This window comes from Callospermophilus lateralis, chromosome X (assembly GCF_048772815.1).
Source record: "Callospermophilus lateralis isolate mCalLat2 chromosome X, mCalLat2.hap1, whole genome shotgun sequence".
Lineage (NCBI taxonomy): Eukaryota > Metazoa > Chordata > Mammalia > Rodentia > Sciuridae > Callospermophilus > Callospermophilus lateralis.
The window spans coordinates 105,297,356-105,325,319 of NC_135325.1; the positions used below are offsets into that span (position 1 = coordinate 105,297,356).

The 27,964-nt window shown below is 45.4% G+C and overlaps 1 protein-coding gene across 1 annotated transcript; it reads left to right on the forward strand.

Moving 5' to 3' along the window:
* Positions 1 to 27,964, forward strand: Xpnpep2 (X-prolyl aminopeptidase 2). Its single transcript, XM_077106499.1, has 21 exons — positions 1 to 54; positions 3,313 to 3,386; positions 4,903 to 5,013; positions 6,496 to 6,559; positions 8,135 to 8,239; positions 8,487 to 8,573; positions 9,580 to 9,726; positions 12,409 to 12,510; positions 13,184 to 13,265; positions 13,571 to 13,766; positions 14,529 to 14,618; positions 15,568 to 15,677; positions 16,249 to 16,326; positions 17,684 to 17,755; positions 20,653 to 20,713; positions 22,057 to 22,126; positions 22,916 to 23,020; positions 23,458 to 23,517; positions 24,030 to 24,106; positions 27,091 to 27,180; positions 27,770 to 27,964. The coding sequence occupies exons 1-21, from the start codon at positions 6 to 8 to the stop codon at positions 27,962 to 27,964; spliced, it is 2,025 nt and encodes a 674-aa protein (XP_076962614.1). The 5' UTR covers positions 1 to 5.

A 27,964-nucleotide genomic window follows, 5' to 3' on the forward strand; every position in this document is an offset into this window, starting at 1 on the left:
ACCCCATGGCCTGGGCTCACTGGGGCTGCTGCCCTTGGCTTATCCTCTTCTGTGGTATGTGCTTCTGGGCCTCTCCTAGAGAGCAGCTCTGGCCTCTCCCCTCTGGGCTCAGAAGGGGTTGGATTGAGGGGTGGGGCCTTGATTGTCTCTTCTTTCTTGGTCACCCTCACTGTCTTCAAGAAGAGGCCCCTTCAAGGGTGATTTTCAGGGGCTTGTGACTTGGGCCTAATTAATCTGTTTGGGCACCTTTCCATCCACCCATTAATGACAAAATGATTGTGGCATTTATTAGGATTGTAAGGAAGGCTTTATTCAAGACTGCTGCAATAGTGGCCCTGCAGCAGGGGAGATAGGAGTGGCTCAGTGCTGCAGAGAACAGAGACCACTGGAAATTTACAGCCAATAAACAGAGGGAGGGGGTCGGTGCATGGAAAGTTACTAAGAAGAATCATTGAGGGTACGGGGATTCTTGCTAAACTGACTTAGGTTTCTTGTTGAAGATAGGCTAGGGCGAACAGATATCAAGGGCAAAGGAAGAGGAATCTGATCGGATATTGAGGGTGATCAGGTATCAAGGAGGGGGTCTCTCTAAACTTAATTGGCAGGATTCCTGATTAGATGGGTCAATGCAGGCCAGGAAAGGACAGGACTGACACAGAAGGCCAAAACTTTGGGACTTGTCAAAAAAAGGGCTCAGAGGACCTATCTAAACTGCTCAAGGAGAGAATCTTGGTCACCCCTACAATGCCCTGTTTGTCCTCAACTAAGTGTCCAGTTCAGCACCTCCCTCACCCCTGGCCTCTCCTCCCTTCCCTTTGCTCTTTGTCAGCAGGACCCTTCTCATTAATACAGCATCCAGTTTCTAAGGAACCCCCCCCCCGCAAGTGCCAGGCCCTGTGCCAGGGGTTATAGAGTGATTTGGCTTCAAAGCCTGCTCTTTCTGGCCTCAAAGAACAGGGACATGGGTTGGATGGTCCTGTTTCTTATGTTGGCATCTTAGCACTACCATTTTAATAGAGATTTCTTCCTACAGAAATAGGTGTTCATTTTCTTAAATGAACAGTATGGATCTCATCTCCCACTTGAGTTTATGAGGCCAAGACATACAGGCAGAGCATTCATGATGTTAGACACTAGCCAACCCCCCTTCCATATGTAGTTCAACCCACTCAGAAGGTAAAAGTATAGTGTCTCCCTATACTCAGGCCCCCATGATCCTCTGTAAAGGTAGAGGATGGAGGAAATGACTATCAGAGATAGTCTTGGACTTTTCTGACAGGAAGCAACTGTAATCCAGTCTTCATTTTTCACAGAGACCCAGAACCTGAGAGTACTTAGCCCAGTGCCTGGTTTTATAGTAGACATTTAGGAATGAATATTGGGTCACTCTCCTAGGGTCACATCAAATTTGGGACACAGCCCAAATTGTAAACTACATCTCCATACACTCTGTCCCTTCTATGGACTCCCACATTCCAGGCCCCCCCCATGGTTGGAAGAGTGGGAGGATAGAAAGGGAACCCCCACTTTGGTGGGGAGTGCAATGCTGAGTATTGAACCAAGGGCCTGACACATGCTAAGCAAGCACTCTACTACTGAGCTACCTCCCCAGCCCCACCCCCTGTTTTGTATTCAGATATCCTAGGTTCAAATCCCCAAGCAACTACTGACTCAGTGTGGCAAAACTTGGTCAACTTACCTGGGCCTTGGCTTCATCCTCTGTAGAAAATGAATAATAATACTCACCTCACAGGGCTGTTGCAAGTATCAAATAATGCCAGGCTTCTGTTCTCGCGACTAAAGGGCTCAGGGGTCACTCTAGTTAAACTGGGCTAACTGGGCTGCACGAAATAACCACACAAGAGACACAAATACCTTTTTCTTTGGGTCACTGTGACGGCTCCTCTGATCTTAAGGGTCCACAGAAAAAGAGAGAGCGAGAGCACACGCTGACCCCTTTTATTGAGAAGCTATTCAAATGAGGCAAGGGGTCAGGTTTCAGGAGCTGAGCCTATCTTCATGATGTTCACTGTCAGCAGGTTGACTGACACCTGGGTAGGCCACACCCAAGGGCACAGTAAGAGGAGGGGACACACACAAGGCACTTCCATGGAAGATTCTATCCTAAACAGGGCAAGGGGTTATATTACAAAGGAACAGGTGAGCATACCTTCACCCATGGGGCTGTAGCAAGACACACCCATTTCTGTGACTGAGTGCCTCAGCACCCAGCTGGGGAGTGTAACTCAGTCACCCATAAGGTTGGCCTCCCACAAAATAAGATACAGTCATAGGTTGCTTAACAATGGGGACATGTTCTGAGAAATATGCTATTAGCCAATTTTGTAGTTCTGGAAACATCATGGAATATACTTACACAAATTAAGATGGCTATGACATCATCAAACAATAAAATCTTTTGAGCTATTTATTGACCATAAGGTCGTTGTGGGCACATGACTTCAATAGATAAATTGATAAATTCAGTATTGGCACATAGTTGGAATCTTTAAAATACTAATCCATCTTTCCCCAGGAGGTTCTGATTTTGGAATGGGATTGCTGTCTTATATATTTAAAATAAGGCTAAAATGATAAGCAGAGATTCTGGTTGTAATAGTACAAGTGGGGCTGGGGATGTGGCTCAGGCGGTAGCGCGCTGGCCTGGCATGCGTGCGGCCTGGGTTCGATCCTCAACACCACATACAAACAAAGATGTTGTGTCTGCCGAAAACTAAAAAATAAAATATTAAAATTTCTCTCTCTCCTCTCTGTCTCTCTCTCTCTCTCTCTCTCTCTCTCTCTCTCTCTCTCTCTCTCTCTCTCCTTAAAAAAAAGAAAGAAATAGTACAAGTCGGTCTTGAATTTAAGTAAACCTAATATATAAAATTAGATTTATAAAAGGCTAGAATAAAGATGGGGATGATTATTTAGAGAGATCCTCTAGAGCATTTCAAAGAAAATTTGATTACAAAATTTAATTTACACACAACTTTTCCACTTCAATAGGCCCTGAAAAGACTCAATTAGGTTAGAAGAAAAAATTGATGTAATGAGCACTAAAACCCATCCAAAGGGGCAATCACTTGTTGATGAAACTAGTTTCTTTGATTGTGACCCAGGGTGCCATCCAATTCAGTCTGATTTCCCATGAAACATGATTGTTATTATCTTCAAGTAGAGATAGCCAGCATGGTGGGCTTCAAAGGATGGAGGATCAGGGCGGAAAACAGGACTGAGAGAGGGTGTCCCTGTGCTTTCTGAGAACTCTCTGGTCCCTAAATGACCTCGGATTTTTCTCCTGGTTTCTAGCTTATGCCTGGAGCCACCCAACACCAGTAGACCTTGCAAGAGAGGATGTGAGAAACTGTTCTACTAGCCCTCCGGTAAGGACTTGGCTCCACCTACACGCAGCCCCGCCCTGCAGGTGGCTCCGCCCTACACCTCCCGCCTTGTCATCCTGTCCTCACCTTTCCTCATGGGCTTCTTCCCCTACAGGTTTTTTCCTGATTTCCCAACCCCGGGGCCCTTGTTTTTTAATTAACATCCCGGAAGTAGGATCTCAGGTTTCCAACACAGCCTCCAACCCCGTGTGGTGCCCTTCCTCTCCCCGCCCCCAACTCATTCCCATAGTGTGTTCTCTATTTCTGCCCTGGCCTGACCCTGGGAAACCCCCAGGGGGAAGGAGGAGGGAGGGAGAAAAGAAGGAAGGGAGAGAGACTCTAGCTGGCCTTTGAGGATAGGCAGAGGCAAAGAGGAGGATGGGAAATAAGAAAACATTCTAGAACACAGAAGAGAGTAGCAGAGAAGGAAGGAGGGAGGAAGTCAGGAGACTAGAAGAGCCAATGGAATGAAAAGGCAAAGAGAATGAGACCTAGGGTGTGAAGACCAGAAGGCCCAGCAGATCAGAGCCAAAGGAGATCAGGTGGTCAGCTTCCCAGCTGGGGACTAGAATGGTTCTTTGCATGACCAGAGTTGGGCTAAAGATCTTCTCCCGGCAGGGGTGGGCCAGAAGGTGTGAAAAGGTGAACAAGTGCATAGTACCCTAAGCCACAAAATAAACTTAGAACATCTGCATGCAGTATCAACTTTATAGAACCACTAGGGCAGACAGACAGGTGGGGCAAACCACATTACTTTTATATTAAATCAAACATGGATATGTTTTGGGTAGAAAGCAAAACAAAATAAGCAAAAAAACCCACATGATTTTTCATTGGATAGATAAAATGGGCTTTAAGGATATGTCTGACTTGGAATGGATCTTTCTGGGCAATATCTCAAACTGCTGGGGGTACTCATTCACTATCCTTTGCCATTTGGGACCAGTGGGTGACAAGTTGAAAAAGTCACAAGGTACATTGTAAAATAAGATACAAGACACTGAGTTACATTTGAAATTCAGATAACAAATAATATTTTAGTATAAGTATGCTCCAAATAGTACATGCCACATACTTATATTAAAACATTATTCATTGTTGATTTGAAAGTCAAATGAGACTGGGTGGACATCCTGTATTTTCATTGGCTAAATCTGGCTACTCTACCCCAAGGTATCCAAAGAGGCACTGTCCTGGCAACCTGGCTCAGGACCAGAGCTCAGGTCCCTCTGTTCTCATTCAATACCCTATCCTAGACTCAAGTCCCATTACTGTCACAAGGGGTCCTTCTCTTCCTAAAACACCTCCATCTTCTCTCAGCCCAGGCATCTTAATCTACTCTAACTAGTAAATTAACTGCTACCCCACCCCTCCCCAGGCCAGGTCAGCCTAACCACCCCCAACCCCAGCCTCAGGAGAGGCTTCTGACTCCTCTGGAGGTGCCAGGGTGGAGGGAGTCATCATTTTCTCTAAGCAGTGCGTGCCTGTGTCTGTATGTGTTTGGATGTCTTCCTGTTAGCACCTTCCAGTTACTGCAGTCAATACTACAGTGCGGCTAACAGCCCTCCGCCAGAAGATACAGGCCTGGAATCTCTCTGCCTACATCATCCCAGATACAGATGCCCACATGGTAAGGGACTGTTCCTCTTCCGTTTTCCCCCCTCAGCTACCCTGGCTTAGCCTGTAAGCACAGGCCACAAACAGGAGACTAAGACTCAGAAGATGAAGGCAGAGAAGGGATTTGAAAGGCAAAGGGGTGGAAGTGGAAAGCTTGTACACGGTACTTTTAGGGCAACTGAAAGAAGATATTCTTTTACATCGGAAAGAAGGTATAGCTAAATCCTATTAACCACAAGAAGTGAAATGATAAAACAACTTCAAAATGAATTTTGATCAATTCCCAGGTGGCAGATCCAGAGAGAATGTTTAAGGCATCCCTGCCCTAGGAGGTTAGAATGGAGGCTGGAAATTGGACTGGAAGAAATCTAAGCTCCCTTTCAGCCCAGGCCATCCCATAGCCTGCTAAATGGAGCAGTGAGATGATCCAGAGTCCTGGACCATGCAAGTATGGTGGATAGGCTGTGAGGGAGGACACACAGGAAGCAAGATGGTCAGAACAAGGGCCACTATTCCCAAAGCAGCAAACCTGCCTAGCCACCCTACTTTTTCCCACCACTGGCTCCACCTCCACCCTCCCACCTTCCCAAGATCAGCCAAGTTAGAAGAGAAGGCACTTTCAGTGTCAACAGCCTTGCTTAAATTAGTTTTCCCACCTATTGGGAAAGGCTAAGAAATTTGGATAAGGATCTGAACTTCTCTGAGCCTGAGTTTTCTCTTTTGCAAAATGATAATAATGATATCTTGTTTCCAAGGATTCTGAGTACCAGGATATAGTCATCCCTCAGTATCTGTGAGAGATTGGTTCCAGGAGCCCCACAGATACCCCAATGAGTGGATGTTCAAATACCTTAAAAGGCATAGTATTTGTACATAATCTGTGCACATCCTTCCATGTACTTCAAATCATCTCTAAATTATTTATAATGCCTAATACAATACAAATATACAAATGGTAGTCATACTGTAATGACAAGGAAAAAAGTCTACATGTTCAGTACAGGCACAATTTTTACAAATACTTTTGGCCTGTGATTGGTTGAAGCTACAAATGTGGAATCCATGGATACAGAGGTCCAACTCAACAATAAAGCCATATGCGGAAGTTATTTATGATGTACCCAGGGTAGAGCTAGACTGGGAAGGAGGGGATATCTGGAAAGGGGAACCAAAGGACATGATCCTGGACTACACAGAACTTGTTTTCTGGTCAGAGTGACAAACTCCCTTGCAAAACAATCCAGTGCAACCCTGAGTCTAATGCTAGGCCAATAGGTTTGAGAATCTGAGATATAAAATTGGTCAAAGAAAGGAAAGATCGAAGGTTGGGGGAGTTACAGAAGGCTTCCTGGAAGAGGTGCACAGTATGCTTAGTCTTGTGGGACTGATTGGAGTTTACCATACATTAAAAAAAAACTGGGATGTGGTTGGGGGCCTTCCACATGGGGATCTGACCCCATGGAAAAGGCTAATGATGGTGTTGTGAATTTCCTAGAGTGAGTACATTGGCAGACATGATGAGAGGCGTGCGTGGATTACAGGCTTCACAGGGACTGCAGGTAACGGCCATTGCCTACCCTCATTGCTTCTTTTGGTAGACTAGAGGTGTTAAGAGGGGGACCTGGAATGGCTAGTGCCTCAAGAGCCAGGATCCCTGGGCCTATTATCCAGAGTCCTCTTCCTTTCTTTTTCCCCACTCCTCTCTCTCCCTTTCTGCCTGTCCTCCACCACCCTTGAAGCCACCAGGTTCTCCAGGGCACACATCTCATGGTCCACTGGCCACATTTCTGTGCAGAAAGACAGCATATGACCTCCGGGCTTCCTTCCCATAATCATTACCTCTGCTGTAGTTATGCTAGCCCAGCACTCCCTGGACTCCATTTCTGAGACAGTTACTACTTCCACATCTAGCCACTAGGGCCCCACTTTTCCCTTCAGATGACTCATTTGGGGATAAACTTGTACTCTGCAAATCTTTTTACAGACAATACCACTTCACATGGCCAAATAAGACACAAATATAGAAGCCCTTAATGATGTCCCAGTTTCTAAAACACACCCCATCCCCGATCCTGGCCCCTTAAATGAAATCCAGATTTCCTTTGCTGATCCTCAAACATTTCTTCCCTGCACTCCAAGCTGCCTTGCCTTCGCCCACCATGAGCCCTAACTCTCTTTGCCAGATTTGCTGGATTTGTCTTCCCCATCAATCTTCAAGTAAGCCTCTGACTTAGTGTCCCTATCAGGAACCAAGTCTTGACACTGAGAGCACCTACATGCAGTATGAGCTCTTTTCTTTCTCTCTTATTTATACATTTATTTGGTATTGGAGATTGAACCCAGGAGTGCATTACCAGTGAGTTACATCTCCAGCCCTTTTGTTTTTAAATATTTTTTAGTTGTCAATGGATTTTTTACTTTATTTATTTATCTCTTTATGTGGTGCTAAGGATTGACCCCAGGGCCTCACATGTGCCAGGCAGGCACTCTACCACTTAGCAACAATCCCAGCCCCCATCTCCAGTCCTTTTGATTTCTTTTTTATTTTGAGACAGGGTCTCACTAAATTGCCCAGGATAGCCTCAAACTTGTGATCCTCTTGCCTCACCTCTGGAGTCACTGGGATTATAGTCCTGGGCCACCATATCTGGCCAGGATCAGGTCTTTTGGACTGGCAAAAACAGATCCCACTTCTCCTGGTAAAAGTCTTAATGACCCTTTCAATGGAGAAATCTTCAACAGGGCTAGGGTTACCACTCAGTGGTAGAGTGCATAGCTCAGTGACAAAGTATTTGCCTCACACGTGTGAGGCACTAGGTTTGATCCTCAGCACCACATAAAAAATAAACAAAGATATTGTGTATATATATGTGTGTGTGTGTGTGTGTGTGTGTGTGTGTGTGTGTGTGTATCCTCAACATGGAGATGCCTGATCCAGTATATTCTTTCTGTCAGCTTTCCCTGAAGCTCTCTTTAACATTTCCTGCCTCTCCTTCCAAAGGAGGCAGAGGCAGACTCTAAGAGGTCCCTTGTGACATCTAAGAACCAGCACTGTATTGCATATCCATCCACTGAAAACATACTCCTCACTTTCGCCTTCACCCTCACCTCCAAGTTTCTCTGTTCTACCCCAGGAGTTGCAGTGGTGACCCTGAGGAAAGCAGCTCTCTGGACTGACAGTCGCTACTGGACTCAGGCTGAACGACAGATGGACTGCAACTGGGAGCTCCATAAAGAAGGTAGAAGGCCCACATGGCTCTGTCCCCACAGCCCGGCATCCCAGACTAGGTTTTGGAAAGTATAGGTGAGGGGGTCTTTCAGGGCCATGCTGAGCCTCTAAGGAAAGCTCAGGAGATTTGAGGCCATCCCTGACCTTTGAGGCTGATCCCAAGGACACACATGGTAGGACTATCATAGTCAGAAACCTGGCTAGAAAGCCTGAGGCTAACCCTGGAGGTGACCTCTACATTCCTTCTTATCTTTCAGTTGGTACCACTCCCATTGTCACCTGGCTGCTGGCTGAGATTCCTTCTGGAGGGAGTGTGGGCTTTGACCCTTTCCTCTTCTCTATTGGTATGTTCTTCCCTCAGTCCCTAGATTTGCCCAAACCAGCAGGGTGGGGCTCAGATTTCCTGAGAGGTAAAGAAACATACCTTTTTAGAAAGGCGGTAGTGATGTAGCCATAGAGATAGAGTGTTTTGAAGCTATGGTTGCAGAATATTTTGCAACAAAGATCTATTCATGAATTGTGTAATTAAATATGTTAAAATGCATATGGAGGGGGCTGGGGATATAGCTCAGTTGATAGAGTGCCTGCCTTGCATACACAAGGCCCTGGGTTCAATCCCCAGCACCACAAAAAAAATGAATATGGAATTTGTTAAAAGTCATAAGTACAGAAAATCAACCTAGGAGACTCAAGGAATTATTAAGATCTAGTGGGTAAATGGGCCTGCCTGGATGTCCTTAAACCCACAACTATCTTCTGTGGCCGGGAACTCTACCAGTTATGGTACTTAGCATCACCCAGAAACCCCCTTCTGGAATGTAGCTTAGAAGGGTAAATGGAGTTGGGATGGACTTTAAGTCAAACAGGACTCCTGGGAATATAGATTCCTGAGTTCCAGGGCCCCAGGCAGTTGGCCAGATTATGTCCTCAATGGTGGAATGTTCATGAATACACACTGAATGACTCCTACCTCCTAATTGACTTCTTTGCCAGCCTATCCAATGACTTGAACATCACCATTCATTTAAACAGTGGCATTGAAGTCTCAAAGGAGGGACTTCCCCCAATCATTGGTACTTTATAAAACAAGATTAGCCAATTGGCAGTGGACAGGATTGAGGTGTGTTCAGGACAAGTTAAGCTTGGAAAACAGAAGGAGTAGGATGTGAGGCAAAGCCCAGGGTGGGGCATGAATTCCAGAAGGGCCAGAATGCTGGGGCAGGCTCATAACACTTTGGGCTATGGGAGTGGAACAGCAGGCAAAGGGAATCAGGACTAACTTGCTTCAAATCACAGTTTTTCCTGAGGTGTAAATGGGCAAGGTGAAAGTGACTCCTTCCTATCTTGCAGACTCCTGGGAGAGTTATGACCTGGCCCTCCAGGGCTCCAACAGACAGCTGGTGTCCATTACGTCCAATCTTGTGGATCTGGTGTGGGGATCAGAAAGGCCCCCAGTGCCAAGCCAACCTATTTATGCCCTGCAGGAGGCATTCACAGGTGATTCCATAAGCCCATTCTCTTTCCCAACTTGTATAAACACAAGGATCCCCAGAGTTTTGTTGTTGTTGTTGTTGTTGTTTTGCTGAAAAAATACCATACACCCAGGTTGCCCAGGATGCTTGGTTAAAATGCAGCTTTTGGGGCCCTCTCCCCACAGAGAGTCCTTAGTCCAATGGTCTTCAGACCATATTTAGAAAATGCTAGAATGAAGAAAGGATGTTGGGATTTGAAGCAAGAGTGAGCAGGAAGGGAGGAAACAGGAGAGTTAGAGAAAATGAAAAACCCTCTGAAGAGAGAAAGTACATGGTCTGAGTTGCTTCTCCAGTAGTGGAGGCTGGTTCATATTGAATCATTCAACCTTTTATTTCTTGCCCTCCTGTGGTGAAGAATTTAGATTTGAGAGATGGCTGGGGTGGAGATTAAGTAAATAACCAAGTTTGGGGTCAGTTGGCAACGTAGATGAGGGTTCAGGTTTTGGCTAGATCACAAAGGAAAGTTAACTGACCCAGAAAAAAAATCTATCATCCATAACCTTGACCTTGTCAATACTATCTAAATACTTCATACGAGATCATCAGTATGCTCTGTGATTCTTTTAAGTAATAACTAATATGCTGACCAGGACTGATTGTAAATCAGTTTGGGCCACCAACCACCCCTATCCTCCCTTGGAATTCTGAATGAGCCAATGGATTAGTACTCCTAATCACATTACACAATCTGAGAGGTTCCTTTCCACACACAAGTCCATGTGCATTTATGCTTTAGAAAGGAGTTTTTCAAAAAGCAGAAGGCTAATTTCAAAATTGTGGCTATGATGAAATGAATGAAAATTGTGCCCAATTTTCTTTATCTGTTCCAATGTTAACTTGAAGAATCATACTTTCTTCATCCTGACACCATTTTTAAAGAAACTGGCTATCCAAGATTGTTTGTTATAAATAAAACTCATCTTGTTTAGATAAAGAAGGTCATGGTTATACCAGGAGGAGGTGAGGATAAAAAGAGCAGAGATTGGGGTCAGATTTGCATGATTTTTGTCACTTTCCAAAGGCAAGGGAGAAGCTGAGGCATCTCAGGCTGCTACTCTTCAAGGAATAAGCCATCGGGAGCCAGAAGTGGGCCTGAAAGCAAAAGAATAGAGTTCAGCTTTAAGAAGTTTAGACAAAAGAGATTTTCTCTCCAGTCACTTGCAGATTTTAAAGGCAGGTGAAGGGGTGAAACAACGAAAAGGGCAGAACATGAAAAGTTAGCTACACAAAGATAGCTGAACGTGTAAGACCATTGAAATTTGGTTTCATTTGTTTTCTCAAAGATGTATCATATTCATGAATATCGACAACATAATTCTAAGTGAAAGAAGCCATTCAAAAAAAGCCACATATTGTGTGATTCCATTTACATGAAACACCCAGCACTGAAAAATCCATAGAGACAGAAAACAGATTAGTAAGGTTTCCTGGGCCTGGAAGGAGGGGAAAATGGGACTTGATTCCTTAATGTGTACAAGGTTTCCTTTTAGGATGATGAAAATGTTCTAGAATTAGATAGCAGGATGGTTGCACAATATTGTGAATGTACTTAAAGTCAGCTGAATTGTGCACTTTAAAAAGGTTAAAATGATAAATTTTATGCTATGTCTATTTTCACTGCAACAAAATAAAACTAAAAAGTATATCATACCCAAAGATTTAGTTCTTATTGAATAGTTTTTATCTGTTTGCATAACATTTTTAAATGGCATTAAGTTATCATTTATGTTCATATCTAGACCCAAACAGGACCCTTAATGCCTACAACCTTCTTCCAAAAAAAATTCCTAGTCCTGTCTAGGGGCAGATTCCATATGCCTTGCAGGGGGCAGGGATAGAAGACAAAAACTAAAGTCCTAGAATCCAGATGCAGGCATACTAGAAAGGATGGCACTGTGGCACACAGTCTAATGACAGGTCCAGAGACTGACAATTGTTAGCAAAATATTACATGTCTGTACAGATTAGGAGTGTGGGTCATGCTGTCAGACAGACCTGAGTTCAAATCCAAGTCCCACCTCCTGCTACTACGAAATCCTAGATAAGTCACTTTACCTCTCTGAAATCTCACTTTCCTTATCTATAAAATGGGGCAAGGAAGAATTAAAATGATAATCACAGAGTGTTTAGCCCCAAACCCCTGGGCTTATTAAATATTGGGGTTATTGTGGGGGAGAGTTGAATATGGCAACAGCCTTCTCCCTTTGCCCTTCAACTAAAGCAGCTCTCCTGATCTCTTTCTGCACACTTGTTTATCCACCAGAAAACTATACTAGACCCATTATGTGCCAAAACAACTTTCTACATGCTTTGTAAATATTTGAGCCTCATAGCAACCCTACTGAGGTAAATCCTATTATGATATCCTATCCCTATTTTAAAGATGCACAAAATAAGACACAGAAGGGTTAATAATTTGCCCAAGGTCTCCAAGCTAATAATCACAAAACCAGGTCATTTGAGCCCAGTCTAGATCCTGAGCCCATGTCATTAGTGACTACACTATTAAAAAGTTTGTTTGAAGAAAGGATTCTACTGCTTTGTTTTAAAAAAATGGAAAACTACTATTCCAAGGAGCCCTCCCAGGAACCAAATGTCAAAGATAAGATATGTCGTTTACACTTTCTTTGGGCTCCTTTGCTTCTAGGGAGCACTTGGCAGGAGAAAGTATCTGGCATCCGAAGCCAGATGCAGGCGCATAGCAAGGCCCCAACTGCTGTTCTTCTGTCGGCGCTTGATGAGACAGCCTGTGAGTGTGGATTTATGGACACAAATGGTACAGGAGTTCCCCCACAAGCTTCCTGGACCCTACAACACAGAGCTGTTCCCCAAACAACCATGTACCCACCAGCTGCTAAGAGCTCTGTGGCCATGACCTGTGAGACCTAAAAGGCATAAGGGAACAGTAGCTCATGTCTGCAGAATAAGGAAACCAGGAGGCCTTAGGCAAGGTGGGGCGAGCCCACAGGCCACCAAAGGAATGAACTGACCATGGCAGCAGAGTGCATCTGTCTCCTTAATGAGAAGAGGACCAACAAACTCCTCTCACCAGCCTGGCCACTATCCCAGGGCACTCACAGACCCCACTTTAACACCCAGAGTAACCCTACTCCATTCCAACATGGCTCAGGGCTTCTTGCCCAGTCCATATAGTTGGGCTTCAGACATTCTGAAGACCCACTAAAACTGGGTGCTTCATGCTGGATACCTGCACAGGGAAGGGTGGGAGATAGGTCTGTAGCTCCCATCGGTATCTTGAATCCCCCACCCACCCACCCAAAAGGACTTAGAACCATTCAGAGCTAGATGATAAAAGTGTACACCTAGCAAATTGGGGGGAACAAAGCAAACAGGCAAAGGTGTCTGAAATGCTCACCCCCAAGCAGATCAGCCTCAAACAGTCCCCACTGATTCTTTTCAAGGGCTCTTCAACCTTCGCAGCAATGACATCCCCTATAACCCCTTCTTCTATTCCTACACACTGCTCACGAATTCCTCCATCAGGTAAGGCTTTTCCTTGGCTTGCTGTCATGAACTTCCTCCAACTTCTGTCCTCATTGCCCCACCACTGACCCCACCCCAATATATAGCCTTCAGACTGCCCATGAGCTTGGCACCTGCTCCAGCAAGACCCTTTGGGAAACCTCATGTTGGCTTTTCCTGACCACTTGACCTCTATTCCCAATGAACCCCAAATCTTGGCTTCCTGTGCTGGCTTCCTCTTACTATTAGGAACAAAGAAACTGTATATGTCTCTGGTTCTTTGCTTTGTCCTTAGCAGACACTCCTGGTCTTCCTTCCCCACTCAGGTTATTTGTAAACAAGAGTCGCTTTAGCCCTGAGACTCTGCAGTACCTGAATTCCAGCTGCACAGGCCCCATGTGCGTGCAACTTGAGGACTACAGCCAAGTCCGTGACAGCGTCCAGGCCTATGCCTTGGAAGATGTGAGGATCTGGATTGGGACCAGCTATACCATGTATGGGCTCTATGAAGTAATACCCAAGGTGGGTTTGGCAGGCTCCAGCTCATGACAGAGACCTAATCCCCCCTCCAGGCCTGATAAGCGTCAACTAAAGGTGGGGTCAAAGCCCCTTAGACATTCAGTCAGCTGATCAGTCGAGTGTACTGTGTGTCCCTTGTAGACCTCACTGGGAAGAGACAAAAGAAGAGGAAGCTGGAATGTCTGTCCACAGAGACAAAGCATTCATACCATGAAGAAGCTAGAGAGAATACAGCCTGGTCTAGCAGTCCTTAGAGTCAGCAAACCTGACAGTGAACCCCAGGTGTGCTCCTAACTGGCTCTACAATGACCTTGGACAAGTAATTAAGCCAATCTGGGTTTCGGTTTCCTCACCTGTAAAATGAGTCCTGATCTCACAGGAGTTGCCCTGGAGATTTAAAGGAGATATTATATGTAAAGCCCACTGTTTGACACACAGTAGGCACTCAATAAATGGTAGCCACTATGATATGCACAGAAAACTTACATTGTCAGAACAGCCCATTTCCTGAACCATTCTAGAGTGCAGGTGGAAATGAACTGCTAAGGCAGTGTTAATCAAGGAAGCCTTCTGGAAGGAGGGTCAAACTGGACAAGGAAGATTAGGAAAGATCTGTGTAGCCAGAGAGCTCCTGAAGGAGAGGGCATCACCATGCCAGGGAGCAGTACGTCTGACCTCAGCTGGGACTTCCTGCCAGTCCTTTGCAAACACTACTGTGCCTTGGAGGGTGCTTCCAGATCTCTTTTCCCTTCCTGTCCCCAACAGGAGAAACTCTTGGCAGACACCTACTCCCCAGTGATGGTGACCAAGGCAGTGAAGAATAGCAAGGAGCAGGCACTCCTCAAGGTCAGCCATGTAAGTCCATGTGCAGGAAGGTAGGCTTTGGGGGGGCTACCAGTCTGATGGGTTGGAGAGGAAAGCCTTCAAAGGAACCTAAAGAATACCCTCAATGAAACAAAGGAGCAGACACCAAACTCCTGAGCACCCACCTGCCCTTTACCCCCTCACTCCCAGGATAGTGCCATGGTTTAAAGCATGGGCACGTGGGGGCAGGAGGCAGCTGGAAGGTACAGTGTTTGAGTTCAAACTCCAGCTCCACCCACTTCCTAGCTGGGTAACCTTGGGCAAGTCATTTAACTTCTCTAGGCCTGTTACCTTATCAGAAAAAGGAGGATCAAATAATAATCTTATAGTACACAATTATAGTGGATATTTAATGAAGAATATGTGGGGGGGCACGCACATGTGCAATTCTTTGAGCACTCCCTAAATATTAACTATGTATTGTAATGATTTCTTCATTCTGGCAAGACAGCAGCACACTTTTCTGGAATATTCTTGTTAAAATTAGGTTAAGCTACCTCATTAAAAAAAATTTTTTTTCTAAGGGAAAACTTTAAATGTATGCTATGGGAGAGAAGGTAGCATAATGATTCCCTGTGTCCCCATCACCTGACTTCAACAATCATCAACTCCTAGCCAGTCTCATTTTGTCTATAACCCCACGTTCATGACCTCCACTCCCATCCTCTGCTGCTAGATTATTTTAAAACAATTCCCAGATATCAAATCATTTCTGCTGTCAACACTTCAGTAAGCATCTGTAAAGATAAGAATGCTTTTGAAAACATGAGCACATTACGATCAGATATAAACATTAAGTAGAATCCTTTGATATCAAATAGCAAGTCAGATCCTCATGTTTTCAAAGCTCCAGAACCCAAAGTGGCTGATCTTTGTCCCAGAGCCTGTGGCTGCCACTGTGACCATACCTCAGCCTGCTTCCCTGCTTCCCAATCTCCAGGTGCGGGACGCTGTGGCTGTGATCCGGTACTTGGTCTGGCTGGAGAAGAATGTGCCCAAAGGCACGGTGGATGAGTTCTCAGGGGCAGAGCTCCTGGACAAGTTCCGAGGGTGAAAGACTATCTTCCAGTGTGGGGGTGGGGGCAGGGAGGGATAATTAGTCCACTTACTTAGAGGGAAGGAAGATCTTCCTTGTATTTGGAAATAGGAGAGACAGGATCTTGGGTGGTCTGGGAGCTGGGCAGGGGGTGTTGGAGGACAAGCTCCAGCCCCGCTGAAAGTGGGATGACCAACAGCGCCCTCTAGTGTCTACTTCAGACACGGGCTCTCTCTCCCGGGGAGGCTGGCTCAGGCCAATTGGCTACTGCACCACTTGAGAGCTCCCAATAGGGAGGGGGGCTCTTGGGGCACACCAAGGACATTCTGTATTGTTGAGGAGAAACATATTGATCCCGGGCTGGGGTCGTTTCATATACAAGGAGCTAACTTCTTCGCTCCCATTTGTAAAATGAAGGTGGAGGGGGAGTTCTCTAGAGTTCTTTATAGTCTGGCCTTTTCCATTCTCGAGTGCTCTATAAATGACAGGACTGGCCCTGGGAAGATGGAACCCAGGAAGTGGGGCTGAGAGAGCTCAGTGGAGTCAGACTGAGCGCCCATTCATTGACCGTTTTGCACTATTCAGAGAAGAAAACTTCTCCTCTGGACCCAGTTTCCAAACCATCTCCGCTAGTGGCCTGAATGCTGCCCTGGCCCACTACAGGTACTTCAGGAGAAAGAATTTTCTAGGATTCTGGTGGCAAGGGTTGGATCTTGTGGGTGAAGAGGGACTGGAGTAGAGGAGGGAATGCTCTGGGCCCAAAGTCCACATTTGAGGTTTGAGGCTCTCAGCACTGTGGGGGATGGGGTTGGGAGTCCCCTTGAAATTAAAAGGCTGGAATGACTTTTCCCCCAAGAAGCGAGCACTTTTTGAGTACCCAGGACTGAGGGTTCTAAGAGAGAGGCATGGCTGCTGTTAGATGCTTTTCCTTGGTTTCCTGTGAGTTATTTATGTTTTCTAATTCTCAAAGTTCAGGAGCATTCTGAAGAAAGGCCTATTTCACTCAGTCTGAAACAACCACGGTGGGCCCAAGTTGTAGGCTAGATATTTGGCCCCATGGAAAACACTGTATGCCTGCCTAACGATATTTGGAGGTAACCAGACACCTCAGCCTGGCATAGATATGGATGGCAGGAAGAGGTTGGACATCATTCTGAAGGAAGGCCAGGAGTATCCCAGAACTTCCTCCTGTGGCACCCCCTGGTGTCTCCCAAGTTTCAGCTGCCTTGGTCCAGCCCCTTCTCTCTACTTCTCCCTAGTAGAGCTAGATAGTGACAGAGTAGGTACTCTTCAACCCTCAGGACTCTTGTTCTCCAGCCCCACCCACAAGGTCTCCTCCCTTCCTGTGCCCTGCTTCCTGGAGCCCTCCCACCCTCTGAGGCAGCAGGCAGAGAGAGAGAATACTGGATGTGGCATCCTAGTCCAGGGTCAACTTCTTCTTGCTTTCCTGTGTGACCTCTTGCAAGTCATTTTGTAGACCTGTCTCTCTTTATGTAAAAGGAGATAGCTGGACTGGGTGGTCTCTGAGGCTTTCCTCATTCCCACATTCTGGGTTCTTTTCTTCCTCCCCTCTCTGGGGCCCAAAGGTTTGCTTGGGCCAGTGCAGGATAAAGTGTGCTGAGGACAGTAGCAACAGATATCAAATACTTTCCCAGGGCCTTTGGGAGATAATGATATCCCCAGAGCATGAGCCCGGTCTCCAGGGAAGGGGGAGTTCCTCTGATTTTTTTTTTTTTTTTTGGTACCAGAGATTGAACCCAGGGGCACTTAACCACTAAGCCACATGCCCAGGCCTTTTTATATTTTATTTAGAGACAGGGTCTCACTGAGTTGCTTAAGGTCTTGCTAAGTTGCTGAGGCTGGCTTTGAACTTGCAATCCTTCTGCTTCAGCCTCCCCAGCTGCTGGATTACAGGTATGCACCACCATGCCTGGCTAGTGTCTCTGCTTTCACTCAGAACTCCACATTGCTCAGTGCAGGGTTAAGCTGCTCCCCTCTCAGTGTTCTCTCCCCTTCTCAGCCCAACCAAGGAGATGCATCGCAAGCTGTCCTCAGATGAGATGTACCTGGTGGATTCTGGGGGACAGTACTGGTATGTACCCACAACCCTGCACTGAACATCCTTCTCATTTTCACATCTGGGCTTCCTGCACAGTGGCAACCACACAGAGACCAGGATAGTGGGGATATACATGTAGGCTAGGTAGCTAGATATGCAGTACTTCTGTGAGTGTTAGGAAGACTCCTCTCACTCAAGCAAAATGTTTTTTTAAGTCTGCACATTATTACACATCTTTGCCCGATTGCACACACATACCCATATTCTAACCCACTTGTACAGACTCTGGCCACAGCCCACATACCAAAGACTACTATGCATATTCCTAAGCTCCCCCTCCTCCTATGGAACAGGTAAGGTGACCAGGTCAGGTTGGAAGTAGGGGCAAGTAAGAAGCAACTCTTTAGATGTATTTTTTTTTTTTTTTTTTGTCCAGTGCACAACTGGAACAAGACGTGACAGCCATGCAGAATAGGCTAAGCATATTCCTTCCAAATATGTGGCCAATCATATGTACTGGAGCTGATCTGAGCTGACCTGACCTCAAAGATTTTCCCTTTTCATCTAGAGAGCAAGTGGGCTGTGGGAAGATTGGGTGAGGCAAAGGAAAGCGTGTGCTGAACTGAAGGAGGAGCACAGAGTAGTTTCTAAGGGTCTCCCAGCCTGTCTTGGGTGGAAATGGTGAATGTGCTAATGTTAAAAACTCCTTCACTGGCTCTTAGCATAGCTTTCACAGGCAGTGGGGCAGGGGCTCAGTTTAGCAGCTTTTGCTAATCCCCAATTCCATGCTGTGCATACTTGAGATGGCCCACTTGCAAAGGGGAAGTAAATTTGTGGGGGCGTTTTTTTGGATTGGGGCATGCTCAGAGAGGGTTGAGGTTGGGGAAATGGTCACCTCACTTCCTCTTCTCTCCTTCTGAAGAAGTAGTTTACCACGCCCCATGACCTACTCCCCAGGAGGAACCCTTGGGGCCCTGGGATGGTTTCTCCCCTCCCCTTTCCCAAGGGGGGGGTGTGCTGGCCCAGGGACTGTCCTTGGGGAAATGCTGCAGCTGGTGGTTGGGAGTCAGATCTTCTGGCTCTGGCTTCACTTCGCTGGATCACTGGGTCAGATCCATATTCACAATGAAGAGAACTTCGTGGAAAGTTAGTGCTCGCTCTGGTCCTGGCTTTGCTGAGGCTTGGGGAATGAGACCACCTCACAGCCTCAAGGCTTCAATTGCCTCACCTGTGAAATGAGGATAATAAGGCCGACTCTGCCATCCCTCTCAAGGAGCTGAAAAAGTGTCCTATAAATGGGAAACATCTGAACATGGGAATGTTATGGTAATGTCATCTCTCCAAACTTCAGTTTCCCTATCTGTAAAAAGGAGACAACCCTGGGCTACCTCCCAGGAAGCCCAGAAGAAGCCTTGCATTTAGAGCTAACCTGACACCCAGAGAGTTGTAAACCAGCCCAAATGGGTAGTATCGGGAAGGAGTATATATGGGGCATTGTGATTTTCAGAGAATATAGTGAATTTCACCTTGAGAGCTATGCAGAGCCCCTTCATGCATACATGCTAAGGTGGAATTTTTTTGTTATAGATCTTTTTTTAATAATATTTTTTAGTTGTTCTAATGCTAAATGTTTTCTCTAATATAAGGTGACTGACTCATGGTGGGGTAGGGAGAGGGAGAATGGGAGGAATAGATGAACTCTAGATAGGACAGAGGGGTGGGAAGGGAAGGGAGGGGACATGGGGTAATAAATGATAGTTGAATGTGATAGGCATCATTATCCAAAGTATATGTATGAAGACATGAGTTGGTGTGAACAAAAAAATTGTGTTCTATATGTGTAATAAGAATTGTGATGCATTCCACTGTCATGTATTTAAAAATATACAATTTAAAAAATATTTTTTAGTTGTTCTAATTAGTTATACATGACAGTATAGTGCATTGGGGTGGGGGGTACCGGGAATTGAACTCAGGGGCTCTCGCCAATGAACCACATCCCTGGCCCTATTTTGTATTTTATTTAGAGACAAGGTCTCACTGAGTTGCTTAGTACCTCACTGTTGCTGAAGCTAGCTTTGAACTTGCGATCCTCCTGCCTCAGCCTCCCCAGCTTCTAAGATTACAGGCGTGCAGCATGGCACCTGGCAGAATGCATTTTGACACATTATATATAAATGGAGTACAACTTCTCATTTGTCTCATTGTACATGATATAGAATCATGCCAGTCCTATAATCATATATGCACATAGGTCAATAATGTCCGATTCACTCTACTATCATTCCTGCCCCCATACTCCCTCCCCTCTTTTCATTCCCCTTTGTCTAGTCCAAAATACCTCAATTCTTCCCCACCCCCTTATTGTGAATTAGCATCCACATATCAGAAAACACATTCAGCTTTGGTTCTTTGGGATTGGCTTATTTCACATAGTATGATATTCTCTAGCTCCAACCATTTACAAATGCCATTATTTTATTCTTCTTTTTGGCTAAATAATATTCCACTGTGTATATGTACCACATTTTCTTCATTCATTCACCTGTTGAAGGGCACCTAGGTTGGCTACATAGTTTAGCTATTATGAATTGTACTGCCATAAACATTGATGTGGCTGCATCACTGTAATGTGCTGACTTTAAGTCCTTTGGGTAAATGCCAAGGAGTGGGATGGCTGGGTTAAATGGTGGTTCCATTCTATATTTTCTGAGGAATCTCCATATTGCTTTCCAGAGTGGTTGCACCAATTTGCAGTCCTGAAGGCAGGATTTTGATGATGGTGGCTATCTTCCTTTTGCTTCCTTATTTGGCCTTATCCCAGCCAAGTTGCTCAGACACCAGTGGGAAAAGCACAGGAAGCACAGGGCCCAGCCCCTACCCATAAGCACTCAGTGGGGCTGATCATATTGGTTTTCCCTTCTCCACAGGGATGGGACCACAGATATCACCAGAACAGTCCACTGGGGCACCCCCTCTGCCTTCCAAAAGGTAAGTGTTGGGACCAGGATTCCCCTCCTGGGAAAGGACTCCACCAAGAGTCCTTTTGCCTGGGAGAACAAAACTGAGGCCCAGAGAGGTTAAGTAGTTTGCCCAAGTTCATGTAGCAAGGTAATACCAGAAAACACAGTGCTCCCTCACAGAGATTGCAGGCCACCAAGGCTTTGGTCCAAGGTTACCTTGTCCCATTTCAGTACATCAATGCACAATTATTTCTTTAGTGCTGTCTGCGTGTCTGACCCTGCACTCAACCGAAAGGGGGAAGAAAGGCATTCTAAATAGAGGAAAATGGCAAAAGTGAAGCCTCAGAGGCAGAAAGGAGCTGGAGGTGTTCAGGACAGTGAGGTCTGGTCAACTAGGGCAGAGGTTGAGTCAGGGAGCTGTATTCATGCATTCAGCAAGCAGATCACAAGTCAGACATTGTGCTTAAAACAGAGAGGGGAAGTGCTCTGCAGATCTCCAAGAGCTCACAATTTAGCCAGTTGAGTCTGTTGCCTCTGGTTGCCTTGCATGAGATGACAAGCCTATGTGGGTGGGTAGTGAAGAGGATAGCCCACATCACCACTGCAGAGACCAGAAGAGGCCATGCCATGGTCAGCCCGCCCTGACTCTTCTGACAGGAAGGCGGATCTGCCAAATGAACAGGCCCAACCCAATCTTGGCCTTAGGAAAACTTAAAGGATGATTACAAGCCCGCAAGGAGAGTGCCAGCGCTGAGTTGAGCATTTATTTACTATGTTACATTCGTCATTGGTCCACATCCTCCTCCCAACAAGCTTAGAAACTAGATACCACTGTCATCCCATTACAGATGAGGAAATTGAGGCACAGAAAAGTGAAATTCACTGACCCAAGACCTCAGAGTTTGGCCAACCCAGGATTCCAGCCCACAGTCTTCCTGCCCCCACCCCCACTATAACCACCTTCCATAACCATGTCCTCAGGCTGGGGTTGTGGCTCAGTGGTAGAGTGCTTGCCTGGCATGGGTGAGGCACTGGGTTCAATCCTCAGCACCACATAAAAATAAATAAATTTTTAAATAAGGTTAAATTCTTTTTTAAAAAAATAAGCATGTCCTCAACACATTATAATGACCTCTGTGGGCCAGCCAAAGAGAGTTACATGAACTGAGCCCCAGCTTCAAAAATGTCCCCCTCAGCCTCCTTAGGCCATCTTCTATCACCTGGGTGACCCATATATGAGGATGTGTCGCCCCCACTCTGCTAACACACACAGGCCTGGGCCCCACCCCTACACATCCCTAGGCCAAGCCATTAGAAGCTCCCTTGGCTCCTCCTACTGCCTGTCCCATCACCTTGTCCTCTCCCTATCAGGAGGCATATACCCGTGTGTTGATGGGAAACATTGATCTGTCCAGACTCATCTTTCCTGCTGCTACATCAGGTAGGTTTTGGAGACCAGGCTGGACACAGAGCCTCAGGCCCTGATTTCATGGGATTTAGACTGCCACCCTGGGAAGCTAGTGGGTCAGGGATTATATCATCATCACATCCCTTGTATAGATGAGAAAATCTAGCCGAGAGAGAGAGAGAGAGAGAGAGAGAGAGAGAGAGAGAGAGAGAGAGAGAGAGAGAAAGACTTTCGTGGGGCTGTGATTGTGGTAGAGCGATCACCTAGCATGCGCGGGGGCCCTGGGTTCGATCCTCAGCACCACATAAAAATAAATGAATGAAATAAAGGTATCGTGTCCAACTACAACTAAAAAAATATTTTTTTTTTTAAAAAAAGACTTTCTCAAGTTCATACAGAGGGTTGGTACGATTGCCAGGCCTCAAATCCGGGTCTGCTGCCTCCTAATCCAATGCTGTTGCTCAGAGGTAGGGAAAATCATTATAGGCTGCAGCAGTCATGGGAAGATTCCTAGAGGAAATAGATGTCAACGTGCTAAGGCTTAATGGATGGGGAGAAATTGTGGTAAAATTGTCTGTCCAGGTAACAGGTACAATGTACATTGTGCTGAAAACAGTGAGGGTCTGGGCTAGCCATGGTATCACTGGCTTCATTCATTAGCCTCTCTCCATTCCTGCCCAATGTCACCATGTCATTTCATGCTTTCCTGCTTCTCAGGAGCCCCTCTCCTCAGGCACTACCCTAGTAGTTGATCAGGAAGGGGCAAGGTGGACAGTCTGGGATCCAGCCAACTGACCGAGGGCACTCTCTTTTCCCTTCTAGGGCGAATGGTGGAAGCCTTTGCCCGTAAGGCCTTGTGGGACATTGGCCTCAATTATGGTCATGGGACAGGCCATGGCATTGGCAACTTCCTGTGTGTGCATGAATGTAGGTACCTTCTCAACCCCTGCTCCAGCATCCCCCCTTGTGTGACACCCCCTATGAAAGAAAGCGTTTCACAGGTATGGAAATTGCCAAGACCCACAGAGATGCCATGACCCACGCATGGTCACCCTACTAGCGGGGAGGTGATGCACCACAGGATAAGTGAGGCATGCTGGCAGCTGGCCAATCCCACAGCCTTCTTGGCATCTAAGAGAGCAGCAGAGAGAGGACCACGGCCTAGTGGTAATTGGCATAGACCCCAGAGAAATAAACGCCAGGGCTATTCTGGTATGTGCCAGCTCCAGGTAGACAATGATGTGACAGAGAAGTACTGCTACAGATGCCCAGGGACCCCAATTACCTGCTCTTCTCCAGAACCTGCTCACCTCCAAGCTGGTAAGGATAGGAGAACTGATACCTGCATGTATCTTTCTTTCTAGGGCCAGTGGGATTCCAGTCCAACAACATTAAGATGGCCAAGGGCATGTTCACTTCCATAGGTACGGCTTTCAGACCTCTCCACCGCACCGTCCAATCCCAGAGCAGGGCTAGCTGGGGAATCAGGCACCCACCTTCAAGAAGCATGCCAGGCATGGGCACAGCCCTGGATCCACTGCTGCCCTCCCTCACCTCCCCACTCTCATTCCCGTATCCCAAATGTTTTGGCCCACTCTTACCCAGCCCTCTTGGCCCTTATCATCCTTATTATTCTTGGGAGCTGATTTTCAGCTGTACATCCAGATTATGGAGTTTACAACCAAATGCTGGGGTAACAGGACAGTGGCACACAGGGAGAAGGGAGGGATGGTGAGTCAGAGTTTGGCTTAGAGGGAATCTGAGGCCTAATATGTTGCCTCTGCTTAGCCAATTTGTTGGGCCACCAGAGCCAACAGCCAGGGAGCAGCCAGTCAGGCAGTAGGGCACTCCAGCCACTTGATTGGCACATAAAGCCTGAGTTTGGGTGTCCCCACCCACGCTGGCTTAATGCCATCAGCATCTCTGTGTCTCCCAGAACCTGGTTACTATCAGGATGGAGAATTTGGGATCCGTCTTGAAGATGTAGCCCTCGTAGTGGAAGCAAAGACCAAGGTAACGTACCACTGAAATGGGCTGGAAGTGTGAACAGAATGGCAGTGACTTTGGGCTTCATGGGAGGTGATGGAAGCTGAAGGAGAAGGGCATTTAATGTGTGAGCATGAATTTATTTGGAATCTTCCATGGCTCTGTAGGAATTCCATAAATCAGTTTCTCAAGCTGCACGTTAGAATCATCTGTAAAGCTTGTTTGTTTCTTAAATGCCAATGCCAGGTCCCACTTCAGGACAAGAGAATCAGTATCCCTGCTCTAAATCATTGGTTCTCAGTGCACATTAATAATCACCAAGGGAGCTCATTAGATAAGGATTTGATATTTTAACAACCAACAAGATTAAATACCTAGATATAAACTTTAAAAGACTTACAGAGAAAACTCTCTGCTAAGGAACATAAAAAAGATTTAAGTAAATGGTGCTCTCTGAAAAGAAGCCACCATATTATGAAGATGTCATTTCTCCCTAAATTAATCTATAAATTCAAGACAATCACAATTTCAGTGTTAACTGGATACTTTTGTAACTTCACAAAATGACAGTAAAGTTTGTTTGTAAAAATAAACATGGAAAGATAGCTAGGTAGGTAGGAAATTCTGAAAAAGAAGAGCAATAAAGAAAACTAGCCCTGTCAAAATTTAACACAAGGGCTAGAGTTGTGTTTCAGCAGTAGTGTGCTCACCTAGCACGTGCAGGGCCCTGGGCTCAATCCTCAGCATCACATAAAAAATAACTAAAAGAACTGTGTCCAACTAAAAAAAATAAATATTAAAAAAATTAACACAAAATAAAATAAAAGAGAATGACACTGGAGATGAAACAGACATTGGGAACAATGAAACAGTAATTCTCAAAGTAAACCTTCTAATTCACATAAATGACATGGGGAATTTAGTTTTCTTTTCTTTTTTTTATTTTTTTAGTTGTACATGGACACAATACCTTTATTTTGTTTATTGATTTTTTTATGTGGTGCTAAGGATCGAACCCAGTGCCTCACACATGTTAGGCAAGTGCTCTACCACTGAGCCACAACCCCAGTCTCAGGGAATTTAGTTTTCAGTAAAGCTGATGTTTGAAAACAGTAAGGAGGAAAGAAATTATTCAACTAATGGGTGGGGGGAACCAATGACTAATCATTGGTGGGAATAAAATGAATAACATCACTGTTATATCAAAATAAAATTCCAGATGGACCAAAGTTTTAAGGTGAATAATGGAACCACAAAAGATCTAGAAGAAAACTTATATGAATTAATTTATAATCCCAGGGTGTAAAAGGGCCTTTCTGTATAGAACCCAGAGTCATGAAGGAAAATATTGAAACTCTGACTAAATTATATAGAAAATGTGTATATGGAAATAATACTAAAAATATCAAAAGATACTATGACAAAGTGGGCTTGGGATGCAGTCTGTGGTCTGGGGATGTAGCTATGTTGTAGAGCAATTGCCTAGCATGCACAAGGACCTGGGTTCCAGCCCCAGCACAGCAAAGGAATGAAGGAAGGAAGGCAGGAAAGAAGGGATGGGGGGAGAGAGATCTGTGACAATGTGTTACATCACAAATAAAGTGTGAATTTCCTTAATTTTACCACAGCTTTTACAAAGAAATAGGATAAAAATAGGAAAAGCAAAAAAGAAAAAAGTGGGCAAAGGACATGAAGAGATAATTCACTAAAATGAACACAGATGGTTCACACATGTAAAAAGATGCTCAACTCCATCCTTAAAGGAATGCAAATCAAAACAACAATAGAATATCATGTTTCATCTATCAGATTGGCAAAAATTAGAGGCTTCAATGATACCCAGTGTTGATGGGTATGTGGTGAAATAGACACTCTCAGTTCACTATTAAGAGAAGTACAAATTGGTGCAAACTTTCTGTAGGGCAGTTTGACAATATCTATAGAAGTGCCTATTAAAAATCCCTGTACCTTTTGTCTCCGCAATTCCTTCACTAAATATATACCTTCTGGATATAGTCCCAAAGTTCATCAAGATGTTTTTACAATGCTGTTGGTTTATAGCATTGACAGTCATATTAAAAAAAAATGGAAACAGCCTAAAAATCTATAACTGCTGAAATAAATCATGGTACACCTTATGCGGCCCTTAAAAGAATGAGGTAGATCTCCTTGTGCTAATTCAGAGCACTTTCCTGGGTTTACCATGAAGTAAGGTGGAAAGAAAGGTAAAGAGAAGCATGTATGGTAGGATTCATGTTGAATGGCTTTTCAAATATATACATATATTTTTTCAAATATATATATTGCATATGCCAGAAATGTTTTCAGAAAGGAAATTGGCCAGAGAAGAGACTTTCTATTTTTATTGTGTATCTTTGTGTAGTTTGAGTTTCCTAAACACATAAGCTCTCTGAGAGATGGAAATTATAGGCTTTTACCCCTTTCTTTTTACTTGTCTTTATAGATAAATGAATCAATAAGTAGATATATAGATGGATGGATGAATGGATGGGTAGAAACCCCTAATAACTATTTTTGAGAAAAAGGAAAATGAAGTTTTATTACTTTGCTAGCAAGGGAGAAACACATGGGACTCCTGTCCCAGAGGCTTTGATTCTCCCCTAATAACTTATTTGTAAATCATTTGATTTGCATGTAAGCTCCCAGACCCTACCCTAGAGATTCTGCCCCAGTAGGCCTAGGGGGTGGATCCTGGAATCTACACATTTAATGTACTCCTTAGGTGCTGTTGATACCCACATTTTGAGAAACACAGACCTAAGTTTAAATTTCAGGAATAAAGAGGAAAGCACCTAGGTGCTAAAGAGAAGATGATGGTTGGCCAAGGGAAGAGATTCTGGAAAGCTCAGATCTAACCACTGTCTTGGGTTGACAAGGATCAGTTTCCTGTGCCTGCAGCTTCTGTGTGGAGTGCTCCCATGTTCCCTTAAACATAGTTACTCCTCCTCCTTCATTTTCCTGCTTTTTTTACCTTTTCTGTGGGCTCTCAGTACCCAGGGAGCTACCTGACCTTTGAAGTGGTGTCCTTCGTGCCCTATGACCGAAACCTCATTGATGTCAGCCTGCTGTCCCCTGAGCAGGTGAGTATCCGTCAGCAATGCCAGGCCTTCAGCCTGTGAATGACTGCCTTCTTCCCCACTCTGGGACTTTCATGCCTCTAACTCCAAGACACTCTGTCCCTGCCCCTCCCCAGGAGAGTCCACACTGGTAGCACTGTAGGCAGACACTGGGGCATACCTTCCCAGCTCACCAGAGACCCCCAAACTTCTAGAATTTTCCAATCAGGCCAGCCTAACCAATCTTAGGTAGTTAACTCTTGGAAAGGCTGAGACTAGGACTCTGAGTTCTCTTACTACAAGGTCTGGAAAAATAAAAGCATTCCCCTACCCCCTCTCTGGGCCTCAATCTCTTCTTTTGTAAAATGGGGATGCCAGCCCTGTTTATTCTCATTCCTGGGCCTGAAATTCACCCACCTCATTCCTCATGAACATTACTATGGCATTAAGCAGCCACCATGGGGAACTGCCTGTGGAACACCCCAGAGAATACCTAAGGCCTGATAGTGGCTGGGTTCCTGGACCAAGGTGGATATCTGGAATACCACAGCAGGGTTTGGGTGGCACCAAGACCTCACTTCTTGGTAGCTCAGATCAAACCTATCTTTTGTAGCTCCAGTACCTGAATCGCTACTACCAGACCATCCGGGAGAAGGTGGCCCCAGAGCTACAGAATCGCCAGCTATTGGAAGAGTTGGCCTGGCTGCAGAAGCACACAGAGCCCCTGTCTGCCAATGCCCCCCACTCCACCTCCTTGGCCTCTGCTTTGCTAGCCACCACTCTTGCCTTCCTCATCCAGAATAGCTAG